The sequence below is a fragment of the Malaclemys terrapin genome, chromosome 7 (assembly GCF_027887155.1).
Source record: "Malaclemys terrapin pileata isolate rMalTer1 chromosome 7, rMalTer1.hap1, whole genome shotgun sequence".
NCBI classification, from domain to species: domain Eukaryota; kingdom Metazoa; phylum Chordata; order Testudines; family Emydidae; genus Malaclemys; species Malaclemys terrapin.
In genome coordinates, this window is record NC_071511.1 from 105,114,389 (window position 1) to 105,128,367 (window position 13,979).

Consider the following 13,979-nt stretch of genomic DNA (forward strand, 5'->3'; position numbering starts at 1 on the left):
ACTACCATGTACAGCCTGCCTCATTCACTGCAAATCTTAGTAATTCACAAATGATCATAATGCAAATTGATGAAGTTCTACTTCATGAATATGTGTATGCCACACATGTACACAGAGGCAGTACTTGTACATACACTTTACAGGATCATATACATATGCATACTGTGTATACATATCCACAAAAAAGTACATTAAAAGATTATTATTAAGGTTGCAAAGTCAAGCACTGAAAAGTTAGGAAATGCCAGAACTGATGTTGCATCTGTAACCTTAATTCGGCACCCTTGTGCATATGCATTGATAGAGCCTCTAATTACACAATCACATACTATTTTCTCCACAGGAAATCACATACTATTTTCTCCACAGGACTCCTGCCTCATTCAGTACTCAGGACAGACCTGCTCTGGGTATGAACCATGGTTATGCAGGGAAGGAGGCTGTTGTCTGCTGGCCCCCTGCTTCATTTGTTGCAGAAGTTGGAAAGTGTATAGTGACTAGAGCTGGTATGAAATTTTCCAGTGCAATGGTTTTGAGGTTTGACTAACTGGTTCCCTGTTAGCTCGCCTTGAACCCAAAATGCCTGCTCTTAGTTCAGGTGCCCAAACCTGGACCCAGGACAACCCACAATAGCGCAGAGCTGCTGCAATTGCAGGGAAATTCTTGTTTTACCCAAGGCTAGAGCATGCCCAGTACAGACGGAATCTTTGGGGAATTTAGCTGCAGTCTAGCAAGTGTCTACTACACATGTGCGAAATGTGATTTTTCAAAGGCTTATAACTTGGCCGACTTGGGATGGGTGGATCTTCACAGGCACAGCAAAAGACTCACCTCCTTGCCAAATTTTTAATCCCTGCTCCAAAGCATAGATGCATTAGAGAGTGTCAAAGAAAAGGTCCCCAGAATTTTTTTTACATGGGCATAACAATGTATTTTTCCATAGTTTCGTTTTCAGGAATCTGAACTGTTTCAGCTAAAATCTTCCAAAGAAAATTCCACCTGAGGCAGACATCTGGCATGGAAAACTCAACCCACATGGGTTAAAGATTGGTAAAGTTATAAGCAACTGAAAACAGGGTTTATAATGGGACGTGTCAGGCAACTTTAATAATAAACGGTGCTACCAGCTGTATGTATAATAACATAATGCATAATATGTACATATGTGATTAGATGTGTATGTGTATGTTCTATGTATGATATGTATGCATATATCTACAGATCGTGATGTATGTGCATACACTGTACTATGAGGATAAAAGAGCAATTCCAAGTTTCTGATGTTATAAAAAAGATTGAAGGATGACAAGTTAGTGAAAGTCTTTAGATTCATTTTTTTTATTGCCAATAACTAAGGGCAAGGTTGATTTCTGAATAGTAGATGAATTTTCATAACTGGAACGGTACAAACCTCAGGCATTTGGTAAACAGACATGTATTTTGAGTGTGTGAATATATGCAAGGCTGGTACCCTACTATCATAACCTCTCTTTGAAAAGATACAATTTTTACCCTTCACAGTTGACTATTTTTTGCTCCAACTGCACAGCAGAGGCCTTTAGGGTTTTAATGAACTTTTAAAAGAAAATAATAAACAGTTCAATATTTAAACATGTTTTTTAATTTTATTATTTAAATATGCCAAGCAAAACTCTAAGGAATATTTCAATGATATTTTTCCTGTTTTGAGTCCATTGGCTTAAATTTCCAGGAAATTAAAGATCTAAACATACTATGACTCCTTTTGGGCTAGTTTTTCATGTATAATGTGCAGCGTAAAAGGTAATTTTTTCTACAAAATTAGCTTTAAAAAGATAAATTTCAGACTACACATTATTTTGATATGTATTTGATCTTATGAAAGAAGAAAAGAACACAACCTAGGTTAAACATTATATTAAAGAATTTATAAAAACAAATTAAAATTATCACATGGCAGAAAGACAAACTGTGTGATACAAAGTCAATCTTCTTTATAAGAAAGCTTTCTTCATAAGGAAGAAAAGTATATACTGAGCTATAATGCCTGCATCTGTAGGCTCTGATCCTGCATTGGGATCCACTAGTGTGGACCTCTCACTGACCTTGTGAAATCCACTGATGTTATCTGAGGTTCAAAGGCTCAGGGTTGTGTACTAGAGGTTTCCAGTGTAGAATCAAGGATTATATTTGCATAACATATATAGTATATATATTTCAACATGGTGACTGTGATGGGGTGTACCCTTTGAGGCCCTCGGGAAGACCCTGCAGTCCTACCACATCCCGCCACAGAAAAAAGGCAATAGAGTGGGGTCCTCCAAGCGGCCTAGAGAGGCTGAAGGGAAGGATCATATAAAAGGAGTTGAAGGGCCTGGACAGTTCAGTTGCTGGCTGGAGCCAGAGGAGGAAGTCTGATGTTCCTGGCTGGCTAAGGAAGCTGCAGCAGCTGGACAGAGCAGTTGTTGGCTGGGACCAAAAGGAGTGGAAGGCTGGGAGATTCCACAGGTACGGAGAATGGGGAGAAACCCTGCCTAAGAAGGGATAGGACTGTGAAGCTCTCCAAGCACTGCGGCCTAGGAGAGAGAGACTTGACAAGAAGGGCCAGAGACTTTTATAAGCTCATGAGGTGAAGGGCCTGTGAGAAAGAACCCTGAGAGAACATGGAAGAGACTCTCTAGGCAAGGGGGCTTAAACAGGGAACAGGCCAAGGACCCAAGAAGCTGATGAGACAGAGTGGGAAGCAGCCCAAGGAATGCAGCAATAGACATTAGCGAAGGAAGCAACAGGTGGCTACTAGTTGTAGGGTCTCTGGGTTAGGACCCGGAGTAGTGGGGAGGGCCAGATCCCTCCACCAGCCACAGGCTGAGTGGCAAAGGGCTGAGGAGGCAATTAGTTTTGTGTGGATCCCAAGAAGGGGGAAAGTGCTCAAACAGGCCCAGAGATGGGACAGAGGACCTTGGGGTGGGGTGGGGGGCTAACCATTTGTTGGACTGTGTTACATAGAAGGGGTTTATTTTCTATTTGTTTCACATATAGTCTGAGGGAGGGCTGAGTCACTGAAAATCCATCTGAAAAGAGAAACTGCTGGTGGAGGGCACCACAAAAACAGTTCAGGCATGAAACTGGCCAGCAGGAGGCATTTGCAGGCCACATTTTTACAATGACAAAGAAATATGTAGTAAGTATTACAGGCAGGATTATTCATATTTACTACATTACAGTATTTCCAAAGAATGGAAACTGAGAATATTAACATACGATAATATGTATTTATAAATCAGCTTGTGCCCACTATTAAATATTCAATGTATTTTATACTGGAAAGTCTATATTGCAGAAAACGCATAGGGAATGTTTATGCTAGTAACATTCATTTGCATCAATGACAATAGACTCTCCTTGTGGTTTATCTTCTTAAAAGACTAGTTCCAAAATTACTGAGTTTTGTTAATTAATGTTAGGGTTTGGTTGTTTTGTTTTTACATTCATCTTTCAAGTATATTTTGGCAATCCTGAAATCAGAGCTACTGCCTCCATTGTTAATATGTAACTTTTATCAGCAATGGTGTGAATTTTTAAAACCATGTTTTAAATCTAAATTAACACTATAATGAACCTTCTGTAATATGTTAATCCATTCAAAACTCATATCAGACGTCTTACAAAAATGTTGCTAAATAATTATGTAAAACAATGACCTGATTTAAAAAAAGAACAAGAACTGGTTTGAAATTTTCAGATGTAATGTTTTCCCACTGGAAAATACCAATTTGTTAAAATCAAAAGGTTCCATGAGAATGTGATGATGATGATGAAATTCCAATGAAAATCACGGACACCAGCTGCTACTGGAAACCTGGTTTTCCTACCAGCTTACCTGATTCCTCAGCAGACCGCCTGGCAGCTACCAGCCAGACTACCAGTTTTGATTGCCCCATAGCCAGGGCTTCCAGGGCTGAGCTGCCCAGCTCCCCATCTGGTGAGTTGCCACAGCTCTGGGAAGCTGTTGGAGCATTGGAAACATTTTGAAAAGGTTGAAATGAAAAGCTGCTGTTTCTAAATGAAATTTTGGAATTCCTGTTTTGTGGGAAATTTTGAAATTTCATTTTTTGACAACAATTTTTTGAGAACAATTTTTTTTTAATTTCAGAATTTCCTACGAATTGAAATTTCAGTTTCTGGCCAGCCCCTCTTAGAACTTAAGTTTATTCATTAGACATCTGACAAAAGACATTCAAATCAGCACCTTGAAAAAGTGGGCCTGTAATGAGGTGGACTAGGCCCGAGGCCCCCTGCTGGAGGCCGGTGGCCCTGCCACACCCTACCACAGAAAAGGGCAGAAGAGGGGTCCTCCAAGCTGCCTACAGCAGCTGTGTGGGAAGCAGCCAGTCAGGGCCTAGCAGGCTAGTATAAGAAGAGTTGCTGGGCCAGAATGAGTTCAGTTCCTTGCTAGAGCTAGAGGAGTGCAGATGGTGTGTGGCTGGCTGAGGGAGTTGCAGGATTTCAGATGAGGTAGTGCTGCCAGAAGCCAGGGAGAGAGAGAGAAGGAGCCCTGAGCTAGTTGCAGAGATTCCATCAGGACAAGGCCCTGAGATAAGAGTGAAGACGGTGCAGGGCCATGGAGAAGTTGCCCAGGGAATTAGAGCAGCAGCACAACTTAGATAAAGGGACACAGCGACAGCTGCTATCTACAGGGTCCCTGTGCTGGGACCTGGAGTAGTGGGTGGGCCCAGGTCCTCCTGAGTCCCCCATTAGTCACTGGGGAAAGTGGACTGGACATTGAGACATCCCAGAAGGGAGAACTAAACTCTTTTAGTGGCCCAGCTGAAGAGCTGGGGCTAGAAAGGCCCTGAGAGGGCAAAGTCATTGCCTCCAGGGAAGTAGTCCTGGTATACTCCGGAGCAGGGACAAATTGAGAGGGAGAGAGTGCAGGCACACACACTCGGCCAAGGGGACACTCATGAGTGCACCCCGTTACAGGGCCCTTACTAATTAACCTTATGACCTGGAACTGACTCACAAAAGGGTGAAATGACTTCCCCAAGGTTACAAAGCAGGCTAATGTCAAGAGCTTGAATAGACCATAGGTCTCCTGATTTTTGTGTTCTAACCCAGGAGTGATTACTACCATTTCGATAGTGATTTAACTGCTTCTCTTCTGGGCACATTATTAGTAATACTGCAATAGAAATCAGAGGCCATTTCTAGAATCAGGGTACCACTTGTTCTAGGAGCTGTACTGAGTATGTCAGGCTCTGGTCTAAGTTGCTCATGATCTAAGAAACACAAAACCAGGAAGAGCTGGGGAGCAGTATAATTATAAGCAAAGTGGTAAGGGTGGTACATCTTATTACTTAATTTTTTTCTTCTTCTTTCTCCATCCCTTCCAACAAGGGAAGAAACATTAAAGGGTAGGGGACATACAAGAGATCAACAGACCAAAAAGTCAATGCAAGTTACTGTGAATCAGCTGGTGATCACAAAAAGCACTCACAGAGAAAAACCATGACCCTCTTCCCTTGCAAACTTATTATTTCCTTGTCCCTGGATTTCAGGCCTATAGTTGATTGGAATGATTTTTTGACAGAACATGTCCTTTTTGCAAAATCAAAATTTTGGTTTCCCTTTGGGAATACTGAAATGGCAACTACCCGCCTGCAGACAGAACATGAAACTGACAAGAGCCTTTCAGGAAGGCAGCCAGCAAGCAGAAAAATTCTGATTTGGGCCTCCCAAAATGGAATTTTTCTGGAAATCCCTTTCCGTGAGACATTTAATGCTTTTTGACCTAACATCCCAACTCAGGACAATTTTTTTTTTTTCAAAAACATGAAATTTTCCATGGGAAGGGATTTCCATGTTCTGGTCAGCTCTACTAATTTCTTTAGGTCTTTCATCATCTAATCTGTTTAGTCAAAAACTTTCTCCACTAATATTAATCCAACTTTGTATGCTATAATGTAACCTATTTCTCTGTAACTCTATTTATGATTAAAATGCAGAACAGTTTATAGTGTAGATGATTCTTAAAGAAAAATACTTCTGCAAAACAAGCACTGGTTATTGTTTGTACATTAAAGCATTCTTTGGGAATCTCACTTTCCAATGGGAAACATTAAAGATTTAATAAAATTTTTTTACTTCTAGTGTCTTAAAGTACAATTCTGAACGTCCTTCTTATTTTTCTTTCAGGATGCTATCAAGCCTGATCTATCAAATTAATATATAATTCCTTAACTACTGACAAAAACATATCCAATTCCCTGAAATCACTCAAATGGAAAACTTTGCTCCAACCTCAGTCAGATTCAGATAACTATTGACAGACATACATACAATTTTAAGTCTATATAATGTCAGCATGCAGTCAGAGATAAGGTTTTGCACTTGAGTATCGTTTTGAGAACTTAGATGATGATTGTATTGTGCCTGGTTGTACATTAGAATTATAAGTAAGTTTGGTATTGTAGTTATGGAGTCTGGGTGCATTTCGGTGTTATCTTGTTTGGGTATGATTGAGTTTGTTGTGAATATGAATGTTAGCTTAACTGGTGTTTGTTTTTTTTTAAGAGAATGAACTGATGGGATTTGCACTTCAACAACGTTACCTCTAAGTTAAAGGTTTTTGTTTAGTTAAATTTTCAGGGGCTTTAATAAGCATGGATATGATATGCCTCCTCCAACTCTCAATGAAAAGCCCTGTTATTTTTCATGTCCCCCACTCGATTTCACTTAATGGCCCCCACACAGAGGTATCATCCACTCTGACATCCCTCTGCAGAGCACTGTTCCACTCAATGCCGTCCATGAACAGACCAGACTGTCACCATACTTACTCCCTGCCCCCCAGTCCAGTTCCACGTGCCCGTGGCCCTTGTCCTTAATATGCTCCTCTCCCAATATCCATGCTTCCTACCGTTACCTGGTACTTCCTATTCACATTCAGCTGATAAATACACATGTGTATAATTACTGGTGAGTACCAACATTTACAGTCTGGTGTGGACCTTACAGGAAACCATACACTTTCACCTTCTTAGACATCAGGCAATTTTAGGTGTCACCACTGTTTGAGAGAAAAGTGTCCTTTCAAGCATGTTTTTATAACTATATATTGATTTTGTTTCCGATCGGTGCTGTAGTAAATGTCCAAAATACTGTTCCAATTAGCATTTTTCTAAAATAGTGACTTCTGAAAAGACTCATTTTTTCCTAAGTCAAAGAATCTTCAAACATTTTGATCTCCAACACATGGGTAGAACTGTTTGCAGTAGCATGTCTCCAGAAAGGCCAAACTTCTGGGGCTCAGTTCATTGGTGGATTAATAGGCCTAGCTGCACCTCTCACACAAATAAAAATCCAACTCCCATTGAAGTCCATAGGAATCTTTCAATTGATTTTAATGGTAATTTGGCACAACCTTGAACATCTGTGCCACCTTTATGAGACTGATTAAATTGCATTGGTGCAGGTGGTGACAGAATATTCCCCAGTCTCTGTTTGGAGAAATTATGTGAGTTTTACTACATAACCTCAAGTAATTTTTCATGAGATTGCAGACCCAATAAAACCATATTCACTTGTTCTCCCCATGGAGGAGTGTAACAGCTCATTCTAGGTTTACTCGAAGTCAGCAGGGTACCTATACAGAATAGCCTTTTAGGAGTGTAATGAGCAACTTCCCCAAAAACCTATTTCCCTTTTATTACAAGAAAAAAGCCTGCATTAACTGTGTAACTAAACAAATTAAGCACCTTTCTAGACCTCCCAATTTACCCACATGAGCATTAAGCGGCTGAATGTGGTAAGGAAATGGCACCAAAATGCAGACAGAAATCCATAAGGGGTTTAGAGTTAAACTCTGAGAGGTGTTCACATAACTTCACCCACCACACCACCCTTACAAATATTTGGATTAAATGATAGGGCACTGCGAGGTTGTGACACAAAGGCCCATTTGTGGTTCTCTATTCTGTGTCAACAACTCTCATCAGGCCTGACATACTCATTACACCTAACACTCTCTTGTCATAATCTGTATCTAAAAGGCATCATGTAAGATATCACTGGAAAACTAACAACTCACTGATCATTAATAGTCTTGCATGACATATGTACAAAGTGTGTACAAAAAGTTATAGGTATGTGCTAGAATTATGTTCCTAAAATGCACAAGCCCAAGGTCCTAACTAAAAGTCCATCATGGAAAGAAGAAAGATTGGTAAGAAATCTACCTTGTACTAAGCTGTAGCTTATTTAGTTAAGTCTTAGCCACTAGACAGCATATTTTCCTTTTATTTGCTTATAACCATTTTGTCTTTATCCTTTGTACTTGAATTCACTTAAAACCTCTCTTTGTTAATAAACGTGTTTTACTTTTAATCTAAACCAACCCAGTGTTGTGATTGTATTGAGGTGAAAGTTAAGTTCAGTTAAGGCAACAAGTTGCTGTGCTTTTGTCTCTTTAAAGGACCAACGGATATTATTAAGTCTCACTATTCCAGGAGAGGGCTGGACAGTTCAGGATAGATGGTTTTGGGGAAATTAGGGACTGGGGGCATGTTGGGGTCACCCTGCAATTAGTAACCAAGGATGGTCAAGATGAGGATGGGGCTGTTGTGTTGTAGGCAGGCTGCTGGGGTCAGAGCGCTGAACCAGGGTTGCACAGCACACAGACACTCCGTGCATTTCTGTATGTTTATTAGGAGTGTCCAGACACGGAGCTACAGCGCAGAGCATTTAAGGCACTCAGGACAAGTGGTGACACAACCTCTCACTGGTCTGAATTGCAACCCAGAACATGACGGATGTACAGCCTGGCAAAAGTGAGACAAAGGTCTTTGCGCATATTAAGCTATAGGCATGTTCAACCTTCCAAGGCACTATAAGCCTGAGTCAATGTCCATTAAAATAAATTCAGAAACTCGCATTAATTTCAATGAGCCTTGGATCAGGCCCTATTGTGAGTTTCAAAACTAAGTTATTTTTTCTGATGATGAAGTGTATCCAGTAGGTTATCGTGATATTTATTACAACTGCCTTGTTGGTTTCACTTTTCTGTTCAGGCTTAATTGCATTCACACATAGAGCTGACTTCAGGGGAAGGGGAGGGCCAACCTACATGACTATAAAAGAAAATTGTAACTGTAATTCTTTGTAACAGTTCCATGTGTAAAGCGCTTGCACAAGGAAGATGACTTGCATTATAGAGCTTTCTTCTGAATTGCACAACCTCTATGAAGCAGGATTAAAAAGGAAGCGGACTGGAGGAGGAGAACAAAGGAAAACTGTAATCCCAGACAAACTGTCTGCAACATGCAGACCCCACCCCCACCACAAACTCACAGCCTGCGAAATGGTATGTACAATGGTAGAGCTGGAGTAGAAGTGGAAAATGGAAAAAGCTGAAAGAGAGGCAAAAATGTAAAAGGCTTGAACGGAAAGAGATAAGAGCCAAATATGCAGAAATGGAAAAAGGAACATGAGGAGTGAGAAACAAAGAGAATGGCACTTTTATGATGGCAGCACACAGCCAATTTCCCCACTAGCCTTGTATGGATATATAGTTTTCTTTTAAGTCATTTTCTGCCGATGAAGAGCAATCCTACCACAAAGCTTCACTTTTTGGCAGCTAAACCCTGCCTTATCCCAGTCTACACCTGGTGAACAAAGTATGAAGGGGCATATGAATGTTTAGCACATCTGGCATGTAAATACCTTGCAATGCCGGCTACAAAAGTGCGATGTGAACATCTGTTCTCACTTTCAGGTGACGTAAATAAGAAGCAGGCAGCATTATCTCCCATAAATGTAAACAAACTTGTTTCTCTTAGGTCTGGTCTATACTACCCGCCTGAATCGGCGGGTAGAAATCGACCTCTCGGGGATCGATTTATCGCGTCCCATCGGGACGCGACAATCGATCCCCGAATCGGCGCTCTAACTCCACCAGCAGAGGTGGTAGTAAGCGCCGCCGACAAAAAGCGGCAGAAGTCGATTTTGCCGCCGTCCTCACAACGGGGTAAGTCGGCTGCAATACGTCGAATTCAGCTACGCTATTCATGTAGCTGAATTTGCGTATCTTAAATCGACTCCCCGCTGTAGTGTATATGTACCCTTAGCGATTGGCTGCACAAGAAGTAGGACTCAGTGGACTAGTAGGCTCTAAAGTTTTACATTGTTTTGTTTGTGAGCATAGTTATGTAACAAAAAAATCTACATTTTTAATTGTGCTTTCATGATAAAGAGATTGCACTATAGTACTTGTATGAGGTGAATTGAGAAATACTATTTCTTTTATCATATTTATAATGCAAATATTTGTAATAAAAATAATATAAAGTGAGCAGTGTACACTTTGTATTCTGTGTTGTAACTGAACACACTGATGTAATTGAAATCAATATATTTGAAAATGTAGAAAAACATCCAAAATGTTTAATAAATTTCAATTGGTATTCTATTGTTTAACAGTGCAATTTAAACTGCAATGAAACACGATTTAATTTTTTATTTGCAATTTAATTTTTTGAGCTAATTGTGCGAGTTAACTGCGATCAATCGACAGCCCTAATAAAAATCAAATAGTGTATCTTGAAATCAGCATTGAGAAAAACAAGGTTCTTTTAAGAAATGATAGTATTTGTTAAAAAACGATGCTTTCTTCTCAGTGGTGCTCTATTTTAGAGAGATGTAAGTATCACTCCTGAAATAATTTTCTAAAATGTCAAATTTCTAGTAAGACCCATGTCTCCCCACATGCATACCCGAAAATGCTTTCAGTATAGAAACAATTTGCTCAAAAGAAATGTACTTGAGTTTTAGTTGCTCATATTGATATCTTAATTCTTTGTTTTATAAAGTTAACACATGCACTATACTATACATTTGTAATTAAAGAGATTTTTAGGTGTTGACGGCTTCTCACAACCCAGTAAGGATTTGCATGCTGAATCTTTCTCCACAATTACAAGCTCTTAACTGTTATTCTTACTTACCCATCAGAGCCAGGTCTGGAAGGGGTACTGTCCGATGAGACAGATGATACTGATGCAACAGATAAAGGTCTTGAAGATGAAGGCATTGTGAATGATCTAACCATAGACCTTGGCCGACTGCCTCGTCTATCATCCAAACTTGAGGGCTACAACAAAGAAAAATATGATCTTATTCCTTTTAGAACACAACCTGAAATTTGTGAGTCATTATCATGTAATGCTGAATGGTTAAAAGCGTCTTTTCCTCTTAGAATTCTATGCTATTTCAGTTACAAATAATCTATAATCACACAGATACTGTTACTAGATATATTTAAGGAGAAAAAGCAAACAGTTAGGCCCTGATTCAGGAAAGTACTTAAGCATATGCTTAATTTTAAACACAGGTATGGCTCTGCAAGGCAGGGGACTATAACTTCTCCTCACCTACTGCACTTCCCATTCTTATGGCCAGGTAAGAGGAAAGGCTCTGAACCAGGAAGTGGCTGGGCTGTGGTTGGAAGCAGTGGCCGCAGGGAAGCCAGGAGCTGGAGAGAAGTTGAAAACAGGAACAATATGGAGAGCCACCTGTGGAAGAGGCTGTGACTCCCAGACATTACACCTGGGTGCAGCTTGTGTGGGATTTATGGGGGAGCAGCAGTGGTTGGCAGGGAGCTATTGCAGAGGGGCCCCAATGATAGACACTAACTGAGCCTGGCTTGGAAACCTGCAAGGTCCTATTTGCTTTGAGCAGAGACTGGACTGGTGAGGGCACCTCAGGCACTAGTAGGGCTGAAGAGCCCCAATTCTCAATTGGACTGCCCCCTAGGGACTGAAACATTTACCATTATTGCACACTTTGCACTGTAACTATTAAGTCTCTCTTCCTAGGGTATTTGCAATCTTTCCCTTTCCTGCCAGTTCCACAAAAAATAACCTTTCCCTTAGCCATATGTCTGAATGGTTACTGGGACTCACTAGGGCTACCAGCACCTACAACGCCTAGCTGTTGAAGCACCTACAGTTTCCTCCAACTTGGGGTGCACGTGCATGCTACTGGTACCCTAGTGTAGTCCAGGACTGAGTAACAGCAATAATGAGCCAAAGTTTTAAAAAACCACAAAGATGGTATTGCTGTTAACAGAACCACTTTCACAGAGTGACATCTAGGTTGAGAAGGAAATATTTAAACATTGTTTTTTATGCAGATGCTCTTTTATAGTTCTGAATATTTATACAAGCTTTGTTAGTCATTAATAACTGATATATGCATAAAATAATTGAACTCTTTCAGACAAAAATAAGAATCTCCTGCTGTTTAGTCACAGGTAGCTTTTCCACGCTGTCAACTACTGCTAAGTTGGCATTGTACAAGAAAGACAGAAGTGATAAAATTCCATCAATTCTTAGTAGCGGATCAGAGTGACACTGGCAAGATAACACCAACTGGGTCTGACTTTCCAGTCGTCTCTTTGACAGTGTTAATGTTTATGACTGAAGCAAGTGACACATAAGTATAGTTAATGGCAATATCTCGTTTCTTCTTGGGAATAAATTACTATTTAGAGGCACAGTGCATCAAAAATATCAAGCAGGGATTTAAGGACCATAAAGGGAAAAACATTTACAAGGACACTATCAAGGCTGGTAAGCTTCAGATAGGATTTCTCTCTTCTCTAAATATGTCATTACCTTAAAAATATCACCACTATAGAAGGATCTGAAAATGAGTTTCTGAAGTCAGGGCTGTCAGTCAAATTCATTAGCCCATTCTGCTCCGCTGGTGCACTGGCTCTCATGCCACTCATCTCACAGACTCCCAGAGTAGGATGTTTAGTCGGGGCAGAGAGTTGGTGTGGCTAGCGTGTGCTGTAGTCTTGCTATCTTCAGCTGGCATCTGTTCTCTTGGGGACTGTTGGCACCTGGCCCAGGATGCTCTAAGCTACACTGGCACTGATCAAAGAATCAGAGAGCTATAACCAGATCCCTGTTGTCCCATTCTACTGTGCCCAGTGGAAATCTGGCACAGCAAAGATTCTGACGTAGTGTGCTTAAAATAAACAATCATCTAAACACCTGTGTGATCCCCAGTAATAACAGAAATTCAGGGCCAGATCCTGATCCCAGTTACACAAGTGTCAATCTGGAGTAGCACCATCACTGGACATACAGTGCTGTACATCCATTGTAACTGCAATCAGAATTTGGTGCACTGAATCTTGGATATAATATGTTTACATTACACATTCCATGAATTATAGTTTGTCTTTTTCATACAAGGGACATAATGTCAGGCTGCTCTTTCTAGGAATCACCCTAGAATTAACCTTTAACAGACTTCTTTGCAAAATTTTCCTATTAGTGTTTCAATCACTATTCACGAAGGACTAGACGGTGGCTAGTTCTTTCCCGGGTGTGCACTGTGCAGTGGGGTGGGATTAATGAAACACATTATGTGCTGCCTCTGGTAAGGGCTACCCAAAATCTCAGACCTGTTGGGAGCTCCTGTCTGATTAATCCTACCTTAAAGGTCCATAAAAAGTTGAAAAATGGCATAGCAGGAGCCCTGTTTATTCTGTGATTCTGCAGTTCTAGAATTCACCCAATCCTGCAGAATCATGCTCCAAATTCAGAATTTTCATTTTTAAATAATTATGGCTCTAGCCCTTATGGTTGCAGAGATAACCTTCAAAACGTGAACCAAATGTAAACCACTGCAGTGACTTCTGTCTAAGTATGCAGACTGCCTGATACAATAACTCACATGAACTGCCCCCAATCATCCCAACTGGGGTATGTAGTGGGGCGGCTGCCCCACTGCATGAGAAAAAGGGCTGGAACAGTCAGCAAAGGCCTGTGGAGAGCCAATCAGGGCAAAGAAAGAGGCAGCCAATCAGGGCCAGGCTGGGCCCTATATAAAGGCTGCCTAGCAAAGGAGAGGGCAGTCTCTCTCTGACTAGCAAGGGAGAAGGACTGGCTCCTGAGGTAAGGAGGTAACACTTTGGACAGAGCAGTGCTGGG

The 13,979-nt window shown here is 40.8% G+C and overlaps 1 protein-coding gene across 2 annotated transcripts in view; it reads right to left on the reverse strand.

The window, feature by feature from the left end:
* The window catches only part of DOCK1 (dedicator of cytokinesis 1), a 566,139-nt gene that overhangs the window by 30,970 nt on the left and 521,190 nt on the right, over window positions 1-13,979 (reverse strand). For both annotated transcript variants that reach the window (XM_054033802.1, XM_054033801.1), the window contains exon 48: window positions 10,980-11,125. In XM_054033802.1, coding sequence (XP_053889777.1) covers window positions 10,980-11,125 — 146 coding nt within the window. The remainder of the gene's footprint in view (window positions 1-10,979; window positions 11,126-13,979) is intronic.